Source organism: Neofelis nebulosa, chromosome 1 (assembly GCF_028018385.1).
Source record: "Neofelis nebulosa isolate mNeoNeb1 chromosome 1, mNeoNeb1.pri, whole genome shotgun sequence".
Taxonomy (NCBI): Eukaryota; Metazoa; Chordata; class Mammalia; order Carnivora; family Felidae; genus Neofelis; species Neofelis nebulosa.
In genome coordinates, this window is record NC_080782.1 from 3,823,935 (window position 1) to 3,843,872 (window position 19,938).

Here is a 19,938-nt window from a genome sequence, read left to right on the forward strand (position 1 = left end):
GAATCCTTTGTTGTGTGGTGAACGCTTCAGAGGTGATGTGATATCTGCACTTCACGTGGGAGCCTCTCGCAGTTCAGTGTTCTCTGGAATTGTCCTGGCTTCCCTCACCTTCCCCTCCAGCACCACTTTGTTAAACTTGCCCCCAGTGGGGCTCTGCGAAGTCCGTCTTCCCCTGCCGGTTTCTTTGGCTGCTGTGCCCGGCACCCTAAAACAGAGAAGGTCACGCTGCAGGTGGAATAGAGTAGATGGCCCCAAATCACTTGGTTCTTACAGCGGCACAGAAAGTACCATTAAACTGTCAGCACCTGTGTATCATCTGGACCCCTATTATCCCGCGAAGAAAAGCCTGATGCTCTGTTCAAGTGAGAAACTCAAGTCCAAATCGCCTAAGTCGGTGGGCTCGGTCTGCAGGAAGAGTGGGTCTGGGGACGGCGAGAGGTGAACGGAGTCTGAGAACGTCGGGGAGACCGAGGTTGAGTGGTGTCAGAGCAGGACGAATTTGTCAGCATCAGCTGCTCTGGCTTCGTAGACAGGGAGAAGCGGGGGTGGGGGGTGGGGGGAGGTGGCAGGGGATGAGACCGGGCAGCGTCGGGACCAAGAGGCGGGCCTCAGGCACGGACAAGGTCAGAGCCAGAATTCGTGCTGGCAGGGCTCGGTCCGGGACGGATCCCGTGTCAGGGACAAAAAGCCAAGCGCCTGGATCCTGGCAGGGCTGTCCTTCCCTCTTCTAGGGTTCAAAGCCGATGTTGTAGCGGGTCCTGAGAAAATCCAGTGGTGTGGACCCTCCTGAAATGAAGGGGGGTCATCAGAGCTGTGCAGGCCAGTGATGCCTAGGGCACAGCTCGGCACACAGTGAAGTCATCCTGTTTGCCGTGGCTGTGCCTGTGTGTGTGTGTGTATGCGTGTGCACCTGTGTGCTGCCTGGACGGGCTCTTCGGAATCTCGGGGGCGGGGGGTGATTGGGGCAGGGCAGTCAGTCATTTGGAAACACTGCACAAGAAGTTTTTTATCTGAAAAATGGGAGGGAAAAGTGGCTCTTGTTTTCATAACAGAACTAGAGACGCAGAGTGCCACAAAATGCCTCTTAGAAGACATTAGTGACCCTTGTGGTGCAGTTCGGTTTGCCAGATATTTCCATCCCTTCCCTGCTGGGCGCATGGCTGTTCTGTGAGCGCTTGGTGGCCGAGTGGCGGGCGGGCACAGGTGACACGCGCGGCTTCCGGGCTGAAACATTTAATTCTCGGGACCTCTGCTCTCTGTGCCTGGATCTTTCCGTGTTGCTCATGGGCTCTGGATGTGCTTGGAGGAGTCCAGCCTTCTGGCTCAGTGGGGTTCACGTTTAATGAAGATTTTTCCCATTGGAGTCTCTGGCTCAGAAAATGGGAATTTTTTTGGTGTGTGTTTAGGCACCTGTGGGAAATGGCAATCGCAGGCAGATTGATTTGCTTAAAATCAATGGTGAGGATTAACCTTGTGCTCTGGGACCATGCTGCCCTGGGACCTTGTGCTCTGGGAGGGGCTGCGAGCAGGTTGCTCCGTGCCTCCCCTGTGCCTCGGTGGCCCGTCCCTACCCGGAGCCTGTCTCTACGCCAGTAGAGAGAGCTCTGAGGGTGGAGTCAGGCCTCTCTAATTGCATCAGTGTCGGTGGCATGCGATTGGTGCTTTAAGAACTTTGCCAGAATCATTATTAGCTTCCACAGGGTTCACTTAGGTTTGAAAGTATCTTAGCAAAGAGAAAATATGCGCCAGATGTGGGTACCAGCCAAAAAAAATGGCATCTTCTGAAGGTGCGGTCCATGAACAGAGTTGGCATGGCTTTGAATTAGTGCCACCCATACATGTGGGTGTTTTGAAGTCCACTTTCACATGAAAGGACTCTAACCACTTTTTCTGGGGCGTCCACAAAGCTGACTCATTTTTAACATAGTGTTAGCTCCCTGATTATAAATGCCCAAACGATTTTTAAACGGTGCCAAGGGGACAGAGTGTATTTTGTCTTGTAATTAAGCGAGGTAAATATTTATGGTGCTTTCTAGGAAATTCGGCTCTGCAGTGGAGTAGATCTGTGTCACCGAGTTCGTAAACCCATTTGAAACACGACAGATAGACCAGTGACGCGTCCAGACTTGGGAATGACCTTTAAAAAGAGGTCATTAACATTTTTCAAATATGACAACGATGCAAGGCACTGCCTGGTAGCTGTCGTTCCGCTTTGTGGTCCGTAAGTCTCGTGCGGAGCCCGTCTGACGCATCTTTACACGAATGGTCTTTGAACATCGTGCTTCTAGAGACGAGCACGTGAAAGCCAAGGTGCCCTCTCTTTTTGTTTTAAGTCGGGGCAAAATTAGAGAGAGGTAGACCTAGCGACGGTTTCCATCACACCTAGGTTGTATGAACTTCACTTACATGCGAGTTTCACGTTAACGCCGGTTTTGTGTCACAAAGTTGTAAGGGTGACGTGGCTCACGTCGTGAACTTTCGTTGTGAAAACCCAGGGTGGGCATACCCAGTTCCACCGCTGGTTTGGGGTGACGACTTTTGCTTTCTTTTCTTCCCGGAACATTCCCTCCGTAGACATGCCCCAGCCTCCCGAGGGAGACCTTTTCGTCTTGCCCGACGAGTATGCGTCTTGCTCCAGGCACAAGCGCTCTCTTCTCAAGTCCCATAGGAACGAGGAGCTGAATGTGGAGACGCTGGTGGTGGTGGACAGGAAGATGACGCAGACGCACGGCCACGAGAACATCACCACCTACGTGCTGACGATACTCAACATGGTAGGAAGCGCCTTCTTGTCGAAGTCGTGTGTGATCCCACCTAATGGGTGTGGGTCTGTGTCTCAGGCACAAGAGATGGGTTTTATCTGTGATGAGCCCTTCACTCTTCACATGCTCCCGTCAAAGAGCCGTGTTCAGAACTCCAGAGAACAGACTGGCCCTCTCTGCGAGCGGGCAGCACGGTTTGAGGGGACCAAGGTCTTCATTTACCAGAAATCTGTACGAGGACCCCGAGACAGTTCAGCGCAGTAAACCTGCCTGTCAGCATTGCGTGTGATTTTAGATGCCGGTATAGAAATGCCCATCTCTTTAGGAGCATTAGTGTTTAAGTATCGAATATGCATTATGTCATCTAGAGGCAGAAAAGCATCCAACCCCGTAGACTGCCATCCCGGGTAAACAGTCCCGTGTCCCAGATCGGCAGCTTGTTGTAACAAGGAGCAGCGACGAGAGGCATCTAAGCCCCAGTTGGGTGGCGTAGACTCAGTGACATCTGGTTCACGGAAGACAAGATCTTGGGTCGCCTGAGTGTGTTTTGAAAATTAGTGGGGATGACGGTGTTTTGGAAACATGCCTTCTGTTCCAGCTCAGCGCGTGGGTATTCCTGCTAGCATCCCTTCTGGCCGCCCGCCCCACGTGGTTTCTCATCCCCCAGGGGACGGAGGGGGCAGTGGCATCGAGACACCTGCCACTGCGCGTCCAGGGGCTGAGGACGTCAGGGCTCTGGTTTGTGCCAACGCTGCTTCTGTTTTGTCGAGCCGTTCCAGTATTCTGCACGTCGGTGCCGAACCAGCTCGAGGGGCCCTCACTCGTCACCCTGAACAGCCACCAACGTCTGCTGTTGTCGTACCCCTTGTGGGCACCTTTCCTCGGCCATTTTCTTTCCACACTTAGGCCTTCTCTTTCTTGGATCTTCTGGGTCTCTTCCCAAGCATTTCTCTTGGGAGCTCCTCCGGAGGCCCTCCCCGGGAAAGCAAGGGGAATGCATGCCCCAGCCGTCATCGCTAGAACGCTCTGTTGTGTCCACCTGAGAGCTTTTATCACCTCGGAGGCTCGTGGAACACCTCAGTGGTGTTCCATAAGAGGCAGAACCTGCCTCCCCAAACTTCAGCTCTTACTACCAGGCACTAATGATAAAGATTTAACGATTGGTCTGCCTGGCCATGAGAGATTTCTATACCTGTCTAGCAGTATAAGAAAGTCAGCATTGACTTTGACTGTGACTGTGTCACAAGACCACAGGGACCGGCCTTCTCCAGCAGGACTCTGGGGGCTGGGGGAACGTCACATGTGGGGACTGACGGGGAATGCCTGTCTTTTTCAGGTGTCTGCTTTGTTCAAAGATGGAACGATAGGAGGAAACATCAACATCGCAGTTGTAGGTCTGATTCTTCTAGAGGAAGACCAGGTATTCTGTCTTTGAAACCAGCTTCTTTTCTCCCAGAAAAATGAATGTAAAGCGATGCCCCATTTTCCTTAATGGGATCATTCTGTGGATTCCTGACTTTCCTTTCCCTCGGGAACAAAAAGCGTTTTGTGTCTCACGCAGTGAGTTTCTTATCAGTTCCCTTCATGATGATTTGAATTTTGTGTGCGTGCGCACGTGTGTGTCTGTGCACGTGGGTGTGCGTGTGAGTGCAGAGGTGGTAAGGACTATTTTTAGGAGTCTTATTAGAAAAGTAGAACAGGAGAACTGACTTAAATATATGGGTGGGAAACACTGGGGGACAGTGGAAAGTGCGTCTTCAGCCACGTCCCCACCGTGAGCTTTTAGGGTCCCAGGTGGGACTGAGCCCTTTCTGCGTGTTGCTAGAACACCAAAACCGCCCTCCCACCTGGCAGTGAGATCGTACTGTCGGCATTTTGTTTTACTCTGTCCCCTCCCAACTCCTCAGACTGACCGTGCTCACCCCCACTGCCTTGGGCCACCGGGTTGTATTTTCGTAGAGTCTGGATGTCAAGTGCATTTCTCTCTTGCATACAAACACCGAATTATGCCGGACCTTGGTCACAGTGGGTAAAAGCATCTCCTTTGCCTGCGTTCCAGAGTTCCTGTGTAAATGCACGGGTGGGCCCTTCAGTTCTCAGGGACGTTGCATATGAACGTTTTGTGGCACAGCTAATGGGGGTGTCTCAGCCTTCCAAGGCTCCCCCTTCTCCTTTGCTTCAGGCTGATGATGGACTCCGCCTAGGAGGAGAGAGCCCTGCACCTTGCTGCTATCTTAGCAGGGTCTCCTAGTAGCCCCAGTTTTCTTATTTATAAAGCAAAGAATTTTTTTTAGATGAAACCTAAGACCATTCGTAAGACCTGAGATGCCTCCAGACTGTAAGCTTCTGGGGCATTTCTCCTGTTCTGGGCAGAGTGGGGGGCCTGCGTGGGCAAGCCTGTTTCTAGCCAGAATGGTCAGAAAGATACAACTGCATTGTCTTTGTGTGAGTGAGCGTCTGGGGAGGGGGTGCAGAACTGGCGGGGCGTCTCAGGTGACAGGTTAATTATTCCTTGTATTAAATCGTTTTCACCTTGGACTTCATCCAAGCTGCAAAGAATAAGCGAGGTTATCTTTTGATCATACACCTGTGTTAACTTTGATGCATGCAGTGTTCCTGGAAATCAGCGGCTGAAGAATGTGAGGCATGTCCCAGTGCTGGTACACACACAGCATTTAGCTTAGCTGGCTTTGACTCTCCGGAAAGACAAAATAAGCAAGGAAAGAGAAAACCTATTCAGTGACTGAGCGACACAGAATTTAACCCAATATCTAGTCATGAATGCTTCTCCCGAGTTGTCCTGGAACCGAGCTGTTTAACCTGGCTTTCTGTGACCGAGCCACAGGAAAAAAAACAGCGTCCCAGTAAATAGTTCAAATAACTCCGTGCAGCCTTCTCTGGTGGTTCCTGCTGCACCCCCCGCCCCAACCCTGATTTCTGAATTTCCCAAGCGTTCGGGTGGCCTTCACTCTAATATTTCACTGTCGCTCTGTGAGAACGTGGTGTATATGCGTAAGGTGGGATGTATCCTGCCCAGTTTCTTTCTAGTTCCAGTCTGTCTTCTAGAAATAGCACTTTACCGATTGACCGGACCTTCCTCATAAGCATGTTGCTTTGGTAGGGAAGTGACTTGATTTAACGCTGTCATAATAAATGGCTAAGAGTGAGTTATCAGTTGGAAATCCCACTCGCCCAACTTGGTTGTGAAATCAGCTGTCTGGGTGTGTTTCTGTGCATGTTCAGAGTCGCAGAGAAATGATTCTCTTGCCTGAGATAATTTTACAAGGTGTTTTACAAAGACTTTGATGCAGACGTTCATGCACAAAAGTAGTCTTTCTTGGGGCATTGAAAATGCATTCAGGGTCAGCTCAGTGCATCCCGGCCGGGTCTGTGCAGAACTACAGAGGGAACAGAAGCATCTGTCCAGAATCCATGCAGGGTTTTTTTTTTTTAATTTTTTTTTAACATTTATTTACTTTTGAGACAGAGAGAGAGACAGGGCACGAGCAGGGGAGGGTCAGAGAGAGAGGGAGACACAGAATCCGAAACAGGCTCCAGGCTCTGAGCCGTCAGCCCAGAGCCCGACGCGGGGCTCGAACTCACAGACCACGAGATGGTGACCTGAGCCGAAGTCGGACGCCCAACCGACTGAGCCACCCAGGCGCCCCTCCATGCAGGTTTTATACAAGCCACCGGCCTTTGCATGTTAATCCATGAAACAGATGGATTAGCTTGGAGACCATCCCGATCCCTCTGTGTCTTTGAAATCTGAGTTAATGGTAGGCCGTTGTGATGGCGGAGGGGTAACAGGTGCGTTGAAAGGCGTTTTCTCTCTCTCCTCATGGGGTCTTGGTCTGTCTCCCGCAGCCGGGGCTTGTGATCAGCCACCACGCGGACCACACCTTAAGCAGCTTCTGCCAGTGGCAGTCTGGCTTGATGGGCAAAGACGGGACACGCCATGACCACGCCATCTTGCTGACCGGTCTGGACATATGTTCCTGGAAGAATGAGCCATGCGACACCCTGGGTAAGACCCTCCTGTGGAGTCTGGAGGAACACGCAGGTGCCATACTGAGCCCGAGTGCAGAGAATAGATGTGCTGCCCTCTAGGCACTCTGGCCACGCATCAAAGTGTACGTTTATTCGCCAAGTGATTACTTCCTAAGGAAAAGTCCCTTACAGATTCAAGAACTCCTGTCTTTTCTTTCTAATTCTTCATTTCTTCCCGGGACCTTACTGAGATAGAACTCAGCAGAAAGAGGTTCATCGTGACTGCTCGTTCCTGAAAAGGCCTGCCGACAAGGCTGGCCTCTGAGAACCAGGGTTCCCACCACCGTGCTTGATGAGCTGGCCTGCTGTGTCTACACTGCTTGTCCAGATAACGGGGCTTGCACGGCATGTCTGCCTTCCTTCTGGGAGTCCGGAGTTTGGGTCCATGTGCCAGGCTGGGGTGCTATGTGATGAGCCCCGGATAAAACCCCTGGGCCCTGGTCTCTGATGAGACAGCCACAGGTTGCTGGGGGGAATTAGGTGTGTCCTCTGTGGATCCACCGGGAGAGGGCTCTGGCAGCTCATGCCTGGTTTCTGCCACACCTCTCCCCATGCACCTGTTCTCTTGGAAGATTTTGTTCTCATCCTTTGCTATCCGTATGAAACTATACCTGTGAGTTTGACAAAGCCTGAGTCCTGTGAATCCCCCTGGCGAGTCCTTGAACCTGGGCTGGTCTTGGGGACCTCCTGATGCACCTACACCGTATAGCACTTTTTTTTTTGGGCTTTCTAGAACACAGATGTTTATAGACAAATGTAGAAATTCTCCTTTGCCTGCAGTGAATCCCCTTTTCTCCTTGGCCCCCGTTATCGTAACCTGTGATGTGAACACCACTTGGAGCCATGATTTGCTTTCCATGCGGAGAGAAGATCCCTCCCGCTCGCGTTGCAAAGAACCCTTAATGCACTTGTCCAGGAGTGTCCCAGATTTCACCACACGCAGGTGCGAACCACACTTCTGGAAAGGACGGAGGACTCATACACTTATACAATACACCCTCTTTATTTGACTGCAACAATGCTGCTGTATATTCCTTTGATGTCTGTGTCCCGCAGGATTTGCGCCCATCAGTGGAATGTGCAGTAAATACCGCAGCTGTACGATTAATGAAGACACAGGGCTTGGACTGGCCTTCACCATTGCCCATGAGTCTGGACACAAGTAAGTCACCCGTGTGGGAGAGTGAAACCCAGTCTGTTCTCCCTAGTGGACAATTGCCACAGAAACACTGATCATTGGGTCAGGTCTGTAGGGGCCTCACATATATCCGGTGAGAATGTCACCGACAGGTGAGACGTGCTGTCCCTTGGGTACTTGTTATGTTTCTGTTTTGGTGCCTGGCTGTGCACAGTCGAAAGCCGTGGAAATTCCTGCGTTCCGACCGTCCTTTCTCTGCTCTTCCTTTACGTCTCATACGTGCGTGTACGATTGCACACACTTGTATCAGCCCCCTCTCCTCCGTCCTGTTCTGAACTTGAGTCCCGTGCACGGCTCTCCTTCCCCGGTCGGTTCCTATTGGGGGCGATAGTGACGAGGCCTCGTATTATCAACTAGTTACCCTGGACTTTTGCCTTCTTCCATCCCTTTTGTAACTTGCAGAGATGTTAGGTGATCAGTGCCCCAAGCAGACTTTGGGGAGGGCAGCTCGGGCCAGGCGTTGGAGCTGGTAGGAGCTGGCCCTCTGCCCACATTCCTGTGCGCCCAGCGTTGTCGGTTTTGAAACGGGACGGCGTCCGGAATGAGTGGTGAGCCTGGGGCTTGGACAGACGGACGCCGCTGCTGGACGGCAGCACTTAGCAACAGCTGGCATCTTTCTGCACGAACATTTTACATTTGTTCCTGCACAACAAAACATTCCCATCAGTTACTTACAGAAACTGTCATTCGTAACTAAGGTTTCTTGGGCTAGTGATTCTGTAAACTGCCTCAGGTCAAGGCATCCCCGTGAGGGTTTTGTTCCTTTACCGAGGCCCATGTGCTGCACCTGCTGACTTCCTGCCCTTGTCCCCATTAGCGTGAGCACCGGCAGTGGGAACACAGGTGTCTTCCTGCTGCACGACGGCTCTCCCAGAACTTTCTCCCAGAAAATGCACAACCAGGAATTGTCATTTTTCTATTTTTTTTTACGTTCACCCTGATTTTACTTGCAAATCACAAGATCTGCAAAAGGCAGTGTTTGTGATTCAGTTGTCGTAAAACTGACCCCTCCATCCCATGAGAGGCCATGCCCTCTCGACCTGTCCACAGCGTGTGTGTGTGTGTGTGTGTGTGTGTGCGCGCGCGCATGCGAATGCATGCACCTGTCTTTAGTGGACCCCCACGGAGCCCTGCACACTTGGCCATGTAAACTGATGACCTGAAAATGAAGCTTATATCCTGCTTCTGATCCCTTCACCATTACAGGTAATGATTGACTTTTTCAGTACCTGGAAAATTGCCCCTATATTTTATGAAGCTTTCAGTTAAGTCATAATTGTGTTTTTAATAGACTGCTAGAGTTAAAACTTCAAAACTCTCATTATTTTAGCGAAATGAGGCTCTTGCTGTCCCCTGAACCATACCTGAATTTAATTAAACAGTCAAGGTAAGAAATATTTAAGTCAGCGAGGGCTGAGCGGCTCAGTATTAGATGAGCAGCCGAAGCACGCGCACTGGCAATGCCTGTAGATGCGGGTGGTGGGTCTCACAAAAGGTAAACTGGATCCATCTGAGACGCATCTTCAGTGTCAGCAGGGATCAGCATTTCCTTTTTTTTTTTTCCTTAGGAGTCAATTAATACCGCCTTTCATCACTAGCACCGGGTCAAGATGGAAAAAGTACTTTTTTTCCCAAACAAGATAAAAGCTTTTTAATTGCAAGTGGGACTCTGGATGGGAGGAGGGAGATGGGCTGTAGGCTTGGATGAAAGGGAGTCCCGCTCCTAATAGAATTAACCTCCAGGAAACTGTCAGCCCCTTCTGGAGCAGTCGACATTTAGAGGACATCACACAAGAGACAGGAAGCGGGCGCTCTGAACTTTTCGTGTGGCCGGTGAAGTAGCTTCTGATCACATTGAGGAAATAGGAAATACACCCAGGAGATGTGCAGAGGGGTTGTGTGTGCTGAGTGGCAAAACGAGGGACAGTGATAGGAACAGTGGTAACAATCACGGCAGTGGTAATGGTAGCACCTGCTGTTTGTAACACTTTTTGTGAAATCTGCAGAGCGGTTTCACATGCGGCTCCCACTGTGGAGACCACTGGGGAGGGGACGCTCCTGTCTCCGCTTCGCCAGCGTGGCAGGTAGATGATGCTGCGTGTTCAGCAACTGTGAATGAATGAATGGACGGAATGACTCAGGGAGGCGCGAATAGACGAAGAGTATCTCAGATGAGTCATTTGCTGCGGTGACTACATCAAATGGGAAAGGGCACGGCAGGGCTCAGTGATCTGACTCCGTGGATTTTCGTTAAATTGAAAATGTACACGTTTATTCAGGTCATTTATTTAGTAAGTATTACTCCATGGAGAAGAATTACAGCTTTGGTACGTGGATCCAACATCATAATGTAAAAAGCACGCTGAACTGTCAGCACAGAGCCAGACGTGGGGCTCGAACCCATAGACCGTAAGATCATGACCTGAGCCGAATGAGCCACCCGGCCCCTCCCCCGCTTTTTTTTTTAGGACTTTTTAAAACATCCTGTTTTTACTTCTTCAGGTTTGTTTATACTCAGAGGACATCGCTGAGGTTGGAGGAGTGCTGTTTTCCATGCCTTTCAGCCAGATGGTCTAACCTCTAACTCCAAGAAAGATCTCAGTCACTGTCCAGCCCATTTTTCCTACTAAGTTCAGTTATTTTCTTCAAAGAACATGTTCTGGATTATATCGAGGGATCTGTTCTATACACAGAAATGGCTAAGAACCTGTGTTTGGATTTGTGTTGGAAAGGGAGAGACAGACACAGCAACCATAAGTGAGGGTGTGTGTTCTCCTTTAGGACGTGCGACTGAGTCAGGTTTGCTCCTAATCCATGGCGTACAGTGAGTTTCCTGGTTAGATTCGATCACTTGGCTTAGGACGTGTGGTTTGCTAGATGCAGGTGTCGAGAACTGGCACAGACACGTTGAGTGCTGAGCTACATGGTTTGCAGAATATGTCGCCTGAATGGCATGAATCCATTTGGAAAATCCTCACGTACAAAGGAAGTCGTGCCATTTGAGGAGGAAGACCCTGGGCCTGGGATTCCGGATCCACTGGGCTTCTCCCACCTCCTGGCAGTGACCAGCATACATTGCACGGTCTTCTCTTACCTAGGTCTCCATCTGCAAAACCGAGAGAGTCTGTGAGATCCTTGGCACGCGTGTGCAGGTGCAGCTGAAGGTGTATTCCATGATCTGAGCATCCCTAGCCTACAACACAGGCTTAAATGCTTAACTTTCATTATCATTTCAGACCATCGAGACGGTCCTCAAACATATTTGCTGTGCTTAGGAGTATTCATGAGGGGCACCTGGGTGGCTCAGTCGGTTAAGCCTCTGACTCTTGGTTTTGGCTCAGGTCATGATCTCCTGGTTTTGTGAGTTTGAGCCCTGCATCGGGCACAGAGCCTGCTTGGGATTCTGTCTCTCTCTCTCTCTCTCTCTCTCTGTCTCTCTTCCCCTCTCCCACTCATGCTGTCTCTGTCTTTCTCAAAGCTAAATGTTGAAAAATTAAAAAAAGAAGAAGTGTTCACGAGCTATCGTTCTGTCGCCCGTCTTCTCCCGCATGTACTGACTTTCACTGGTCACAATGTCCACTCTGCCAGCAGAGCCTTGTGTAGGATTCCATGAAAAGGCTGGTAATCCACGGCCTCCAAGAGTCTTAATAGAAAGGCAAAATAGACAAGGCGTGCAAGGGTCGGGCCACATGGGCTGTAGGCTTGGCAAGAGACCAAGTCAGGGAAGACCGGGGGAGTCGAAAGAGACAGAATCGGCTCGCTACCACAATCTGCTCCAGCAGGCTTGGCTGGTGAGGTTAGATACCCTTTCGAGCATTTGATGGTGAGGTTGAAACCGCCCCGAGTTGTGGCTGTGTGCTGTCATCAACCTGAGCCCCTACCGCTGGGTCAGGGAGGCCCCGAAGATTCTGAGGGTTTGTAGAACATCAAGGCAACAGCTCCTTGAAGATCTCATCTGACCCAGTGATTGTCAGACTGTCTCCCAGGGAGCCCAGGAAGGCCAGAGAGTCATTTCTCACCAATTTTATCTATTGTTCTTCCTGAGACTTTTTTTGTTTCTGTATCCAAAGGGCGTTTGAAACCTATTGACCTTTGGCTGAACACGCACACACGTGCGCACACACACACACACACACACACACACATCATATGTATACAAGTAACATCTTGCTATTGAGCAATTTTACCAAGACAAACATTTGAATCCGGGAAGTGGGTCGAAGTTATGAGTTTTCCTTGTGGTATGTGTGGTACCAGATCTTCTGTGCAATTTAAGAGCCAGGTTTTATTACCCCCATTATATGGGTGAGGAAACTGAGGCTTGGTGACTTAAGTGATTTTCTTGAAATCCCAACGCTTGTGAATGTCAGGGCACAACCCTGATGGAGGCCTCCACCTCCACAGCCCACCCTCTTCTGGTTGTTTGATGCACCCTGGCCCCTGAGACCCACTGGATGCCCCGTCCATGCCAACTCTTTCTGTCTTGGGTTGTGCTTCTTGAAAAGTCCACATCAGAGCTCGAGACCCTGAGGTCCACCTGTGGCATATTGCACCAAGGGTGTGATCGAACCATCCAGATGACATTGGCCTGTGGCTACTTCGAGGATTTCTTGTTGCCTTAGCTACTGCTGTCTGAACAGCCTGAAATAATGAGCACAACCTCTCACAATATTGGGCTTTTCATCATCCTGGGTGTAGCATCACTAATGAGGAACTGTGTGCTTGCTGATGTAATTGAATCACTCAGAACATACCATAGGAGGCATTAAAAGCATCTCCCGCCAGAATATAAGTCTCAAGTCCATTTTAATCCGAAATTAGGTTTACATCTGGGTATTTGGGTTGGTGTTTGGGCTGGAAGGTTGGTCCTTGTTCGCTCAACAAACATCAGTGGAGAACCTGTCATCAGCTAGTGAGTGCATTGGCCTGGGGCTAAGCATGGATAAGAAGAGTGGATGTCCTTTAGAGACTTAGAAGCTAGTCCGTAAGAAAGAAAAAATATGTTAATAGTTTTAACGTATGGGGTGAGAAAAACTTTGAATAAGATACTGTGGTTCACAGTAGCAAAAAAAAAATGTCTGGTATGTATAACTTAATAGTAATTATATTTCTTGGTTGCCAAATACCAATCTTATCTTCAAAATGCGTTCTGTGCATCCTTCCATGACTTCATTAATGTTCATATCAAATGCGATCACCGTGTGGTACTTTCATGCTAACGTGCTGGCATCCATCACAGTACAAGATATGGGCACTGCACTACTTGGAAAAATAACCCTCCAATAGTGGGGCTCACAGTGGGGTTTGAGAATCCATTCTAGAAAGAGTCATTGAAAATACCTTAGATGAAAAAGTTGAAGACACACGTGTCCCCAGACCCGGGATGTTGTGGCTTTTATTTCCTTAGAAATGTAGGCAGAGGGGAGCAGATTTATCTGGGGTACCTACCGGACCACGACGCATGTGTCTGCTTCGTATTCGGGTCAAGGGCCGGCCAGGGGAGGGCACTTCGATAGTTCGTTTTCATCACGTTCTCCCCAAGGCAGCCCCCCATATGTGATTACAGTCTGAATCCTTTTCGTAGCCATAACACATTTCCTCTGCTATATGGTTACCCTGGCCTTGATTGATTGCTTTTAATAGAACTTGAGAGGATGGGTGGAGGCTGAAATGACTCCCATCTGCATCACCCTTGGTACTGAGCAGGAATTTTGCAGAAATTCAACAATGTTTGCACGCCAGATTTCCTTGGCTACGCCCTTCAATCATGCTCGCGTTACACTCTTGCATGGGTCCCGCCTGGGCTCTGAGGTCAGGAATGTCACGTCCTAGGCCTGACCCTGAGACCGTGGGCATGGCTCTCTCCAGTCCTCAGTCTTGCTGCCACGACGTTGTACCCACCTTGCAGGCCTTCGGCGAGGTTTAAGTTAGAAAATACAGAGAACGCGTTTAATACCCTGTTTGAAAAATAGTGAGTGCTTACAAATATTAGTTGCTCTTTTTACTGTTATTAATAAATCTCTATCAACAAACCAGTTAAGGGGGAAGATGGGTCTTCAGCCTCAGCAACAAGGGCAGATTCCCCGGCCCACTGTGGGAGCCCGCTTCCCCAGGGTTCTGGGTCTTCTGTCCCTGCTGCCCTGCCTCCTCTCATCGTGAGATCCTTGGTGGCAGAATGTCCCCAGATTCAGCATCCATCTCACCCTTCTTTGCTTTGTCCCCTTCTTTTCCCTTTTGCCCTGTACCCCATTCATGCGGAACCCCATTATCTAAGAATCCATACAATGATTTGGCAGGTCCCGGACATTAATAGCCAGCAGTGGCTTGATTCTCTAAGAATATGTTTGCCCTAATGGGAAGCCTTCGGGGTCATATAGAGCTCCAAGTCCCCCAGGCTTTCTTCCCAACGCGATTAGTCGTGCTGTCCTGTGGTAGGTGAAGACGGCAATGTGAGACTCTTCCAAAGAGCCAAAGCTCTCGGAGGTTAAGAAGAAGAAGCTGACCTGGTGGAGAGAGGTTGCTTCGGTTAATGGGATGCTTAGAGGCACAGGGCTAGAGTTTGCACAAGTGACAGTCATGGGATGCCAGTTGGCATTGTGCAATCAGCACATCCATAAAGGAGCCTATTAAGCATTCCAAGAGCCAAGGTAGCTTGACAAGTCCCCCTGTATTAAGTTAGGGCTGGAGCCCCAGAGTGGTGTGGTTTTTAGTCAGGAGCAACGGGTACATTCAAACAATTCCCACAGGTAAAGGCGGCCAGAGCCACCCACTGGGGTTCCACGGCCCTCCTTCCTCCAAAGGGACGTAGGGAGTGCGGTCGAGCACCGTCCAGCCGTGACAGCCCCCAGCAGTGGCCTGAGGCGGAGCAGCCCCGGATGGGAGCCAGGGCGAAATGTCAGCACCACGGGCAGCTGCACCAGGCGGTCAGTTCTCTGACCGTGGGAAGCGCCAAACTTCACCCGGGGAGCCTGCGTTTGTATTTCCCGCAAACATCTGGGAGTTCGCAAAATCCCTGGTGAGCAGAAAAGTGTGCGGAGAGAAGAAAGCAGTCCAGGACGGTTATCAGCTTTATCAAGATCGAGTGACCTGCCCTCCATACCCTCCTTGAAACGCTTCCTCGTAATTAAGACCTCTGCCTTTAGCAGACACATCCGTTTTGGTGCTTGGTGTGCACTTTCAGAACAACTCACCGAATGGCAGTCGTTCAGGAAAGGTCTGTGAATACGTGGGTAGTCTCCACAGCTTGGCTGCACAGACGGTTCATTTCGGCCCGACCGGCATGCAGAAGTGGAGGCGTCCACGGTGTTGACGTGTGTTTTTGTAGAATATAGTGGATCATCGGCACTGTTCTGTGTTTTGAAGGAACCGTTTCTCTCTCTCGTAGCTTTGGCATGGTCCACGACGGAGAAGGCAACATGTGCAAAAAGTCGGAGGGGAACATCATGTCCCCTACGCTGGCAGGACGCAACGGGGTCTTCTCCTGGTCACCCTGCAGCCGCCAGTATCTGCACAGATTTTTAAGGTAGGAACTCCGAGAGCTGGTCGTGTGTCTCTGCGTGCCTTTGGTGAGCCCTGCCCGGTCAGCCTCATTCTGTCCAAGCAGCCCAGGGGTGGCTGTGACTCCTGTAGACGGTTCCCATTTGAAGATGCCACTTGGCCAAGAAGTTTGCCAAACACTTCCTTAGAGCACCGAGTCTCGCAGGCTTAACCTGACGTCATTTGACCTTTAGGCTCAAAGGAAACCCAGGGTGCTTACCAGATCAAAGTATTTGTCACCAACGTTTGGTTTTTTTAACTTCTCACTTCTGTAACTAACCATTTTGTATTCGTGAACAGAAAGACCTGTGCGCACAATTATAAAGTACACGTAACTTGCACGTGTGTGTGTGTGTGTGTGTGTGTGTGTGTGTGTGTGTGTGTTTTTCTTTTTCCACAAACTACATTTCTTATTAGGAGGGGAAACTTGAGTATATATACCTTAGCTTGGCTCTAAATGCCTGTAATTTTAATAATTATTTTTGGAAAGTTTTACTATAGTGCTAATTCATCTAGGGTCTAGAACATTGGGGAAGCAGGGTTTGACCCCCTGAAAAAGAGATAGTAGATTTTAAGTGTTTTAGAGAAAGAAGGGACTTTAAGAAGCAGCCTTAGTTGGCTAGTAAGGCTGGATCTCCCCCCAGATCTCAAGACTTTTAGTTTGGAGTTTGGTTTTACCTGTCAACCCTGAGCGTAGTTCTGACTCAGAAGGTCGTGCACAGACCAGCAAGTGTGCTGTGTGTGGTCATGCAGAGAATGGGTCCTCCCGCCCTGTGGTCTCCACTTCTTGTGGGGCCTAGTTGTCACCGCAGCTGGTGGTGACCAGAGCAGGACAGGGCTGCATTCCTGGCAGCGAGAGCGTAGCTGATGGCCTGGATCGCACGGGGTGGGGAAGGAATGTCGTCTCCCCACGTGCTCTGAAGGAAAAGGGCATGACAGTGAAAGAGAGGGCCAGCTGAGCTCAGCAGTGGCCCCAGCTCCTGCCACAGGGGAAGTAATGTAGGGAAACAGAGTCGGGAATGGAGTCTAGGCATTTTGGCCCCTGGCCCTGGCCTCACTCTACTGATCCCAAGAAGCCTGGAAGCAAATAGCCAAGGAGAAACAATTCTATTGAAATCATGGCTTCTCCTTTTGTTTTTATCTCAACAAAATTAGTTGGTTCAAATACTAAAAAGATGAGGGAGAGCCTTTGTTTGGAAAGTGGCTCCTGGGTGGCTCCGTGGGTTAAGCGTCCAACTCTTGATCTCGGCTCGGGTCATGATCCCACGGTTCATGAGTTCGAGCCCTAGGTTGGGCTCTGCACTGTGCTTGGGACTCTCTCTCTGTCTCTCTGTCTCTCTCTCTCTCTCCCCACCTCTCCCTCTGTCCCTCCCTTCGCACTCTCTTTCTCTCTCAAAAATAAATAAACGTAAAAAAAAAGAAAGTAGCTCTTAACTCAGTGAAGACAACTCATCTCTGACCACCAGCACAGGCTGCTGGCACACGGGCCGGAGAGTGGAGGTGCCGTGCCCATCTGAACCCCCAGCGTCCCTTGTCTTCCCTTGTGAACACACTCTCCTGGGACCCGGCGGTGGCCCCTGGAACAGACTGTAGTCGGATGTTTTTGTCCCTCCTAAAAGTTACCCCACTTTCCACCTTCATCATTTCTTTTTAATTTTTTAATGTTTATTTATTTTTGAGAGGGAGAGAGAGAGTGGGAGCAGAGAAGGGGCAGCGAGAGAGGGGGACACAGAATCTGAAGCAGGCTCCAGGCTCCGAGCTGTCAGCACAGAGCCTGACGTGGGGCTCGAACTCACGGGCTGTGAGATCATGACCTGAGCCAAAGTCGGACGCTCAACCGACTGAGCCGCCCAGGCACCCTGACCTTTGTCATTTCAAGAACGTTACTTCCCTGGTTCTGGGAAGAATTGCTTCGGCTCAGCAGGGAGGGCATGCGTGTTCATTACACAGAAACATATTCTGTTTTCCCAGACACATGGAAGGCTCGTGCCCGCTCTCTGACAAACACACCGGCCCTCCACAACCCACTGATCCTCGTCAAGGAGATACGAAGCGTGTGCTTCTTTATTCCCAAAATGCATCTGTGCTGGCAGGAGACGGGCTGCTGTGTTTAGTTCTCAATTAGGTGCCTTCACATTTCTGAGATTCAGCATGGAAGGTATATTCTTGGCAGAAGGTAGCCGCCAAAACCACCTTCCCGTAAGACTTTGGAGCAGGTCATGACAAGAAAACAAACAAAAAATGATTAGAGTTGACAGTCGGCTGAAGAGGAAAAGCAGATGGAAATAAAAAATGAAGAGGCGACGAGAAAACACACAAATATGTCAGTCTTAAAATGCATGCTTAGGCTTGCGCTATTGAAGCTTGAGATTGGGCAAATTTGGTCTTTCTAGAAACCAAAGCAAAAAAGGAGATCAAATCTATTTCCTATTAACAGAAAATAGGGCAAATGCTGATATTTCAAGGAAAGCAAAGCTTTTGCCAGCGCAGAATTCTTTAAAAAAGATGACACTGTGTGTATATATATGTACACACACACACACACATATGTATATGTATATGCTATGTAAAATATATTACATACTCATAACTAATTATATGGCATACAGTGAGTGCTTATAAATGTTAATAGACACACATGATGAAGATGTGGATAGGAAGTGGTTACCTGTGCACGCGCTTCCCCACGTCACCTGATGACCTCCCCCTTTCTACCATCCTCTGGAACCCCAGCTAGGGGGGGTCCATCCTGGGCCTGTCCCAGGCACCAAGACCACATGATCTTACCTTTCCCGTTTCTGCCACACCATGATGCCAGCAGGTGAACAGGGGACACATAGCTGCAGGGTGCAGGACCCACATCAGCTCGACCAGAGTTGGTGGAAGAAAAACAGAATGGCGACACCCAAGAACCACCAAGTTAGCGGCCAGAGTTTGTAACTGATGCCCGTTCCTACAGTCAAAGCTGAGAACTAGTTTTTCTGAGCCAGGGATTAAGGGCGAAAGTCCGAGGTTCCTGTTGTCGGTTCCTGTCCGATAGACCCCATTCAGGTCTCCCCCAGCCACTCTGGCTAGCTTCGATGAGCTCCTTATCTTGGGTTCTAGGTTTTCTTTGTTGTTGTTTTTTTTTCTCTTCTCTTTCTCTCTTTTTTTCGTTATTGTTTTGGTCAAGCCTCTTTTCTTTCCTTTTTTTTTTTTTCCGTTACATACGTGACATCATCTAGTTTATAGCACACCATAGGGTGGGGTCACATGGGTATTTATTTCTGTTGGTACCCCCAGTTTGCCCCTTATCTCAGACTGCCCCCCACACGCACATGGAGCTGTGAGCCCATGGCTTGGTTCCCTTTCTTGCTGTCTGTTCATTCAGTTCTCCAGATGACCTTGCACGGCTCTTCTGAGCCAGCATCCTGACTACCAGCCTTCAGCTTGGGGTCCTTCCCCCTATCAGTCAACGTACTTAATGCCTACCGAAATGATGGCCGCCTTCCGTATCTTATGCCTTCCAAAAGGAGTGAGATTTTGTGGATAATATCCATCTCCTGGTAATATAAATCTGCATTCTAGGAAGATATGCTTGATCATTTTTCTTTTATTCCTATTACCAAAAACAGTGTGGTCATTATTCTCCCATTGGGGTCGTTTTGACATTTGCTGTTCCCTGTGTGGGGTCCTCATAGGGTCGAGGTGGGGATTGTTAGCATGGTTTGTGGCTCTTTCTGACACCGTTCAGATTTGCTTGAGGTGCGCACGCACGCGTGTGTGTGTGTGTGTGTGTGTGAAGAATTCTGCTTTCCGTCATAAAAAAGGGCATAAACTTAAGCTCACAATGCTCTTATTGGTATTAACAAGGGAAATTTGTAGTCTTCTGTATCACAAATCTTCCCTGTAATTTTCTAGATTATTTTTCAAAATGTTATAGCTTTTTCATTTTAACGGTTATGATGAAGATAAACATTTTTGATTTTTTTGAAACATTCTCGGACAAATCCTGGAAAGCCAGGGATGCGAAGTTTGGGTGTACAGTGAGAATCAGCATCGTAAAAGAGTCCAGATAAAGTTTTTAAGCTGCCAAGAAATATAGGAGATCTCGTGGAAGGGAAATTGTTATATGCTTAGAGAACAATTGTTTTGATGACATTAGATATGGGCTGTGATCTTCGAATCGGACTGTGACCCTCGGAGGGGTTGCCAAGAGTCTGGTTCAGAGACATGTTTGCTCTGGGATCCCAGGACGGTTCGATGTCTGCTCAAGTGTGCTCATTTGTTTTTGTGTCCATCAGTAAAACCCTTGTGGGGCAATTCCGTAATAAACCTTTATTTGCAAGAACTTTGCTAATTTCTCTGGGCCACATGATTATAAACAGATATGCAAGATTACACATGTCACCC

At 49.4% G+C, this 19,938-nt stretch overlaps 1 protein-coding gene across 1 annotated transcript in view; it reads left to right on the forward strand.

The window, feature by feature from the left end:
- ADAMTS16 (ADAM metallopeptidase with thrombospondin type 1 motif 16) overlaps nt 1-19,938 on the forward strand; it is a 160,464-nt gene that overhangs the window by 46,249 nt on the left and 94,277 nt on the right. The window contains exons 5-9 of the mRNA XM_058714798.1: nt 2,575-2,774; nt 4,099-4,182; nt 6,630-6,789; nt 7,869-7,974; nt 15,395-15,532. Coding sequence (XP_058570781.1) covers nt 2,575-2,774; nt 4,099-4,182; nt 6,630-6,789; nt 7,869-7,974; nt 15,395-15,532 — 688 coding nt within the window. The remainder of the gene's footprint in view (nt 1-2,574; nt 2,775-4,098; nt 4,183-6,629; nt 6,790-7,868; nt 7,975-15,394; nt 15,533-19,938) is intronic.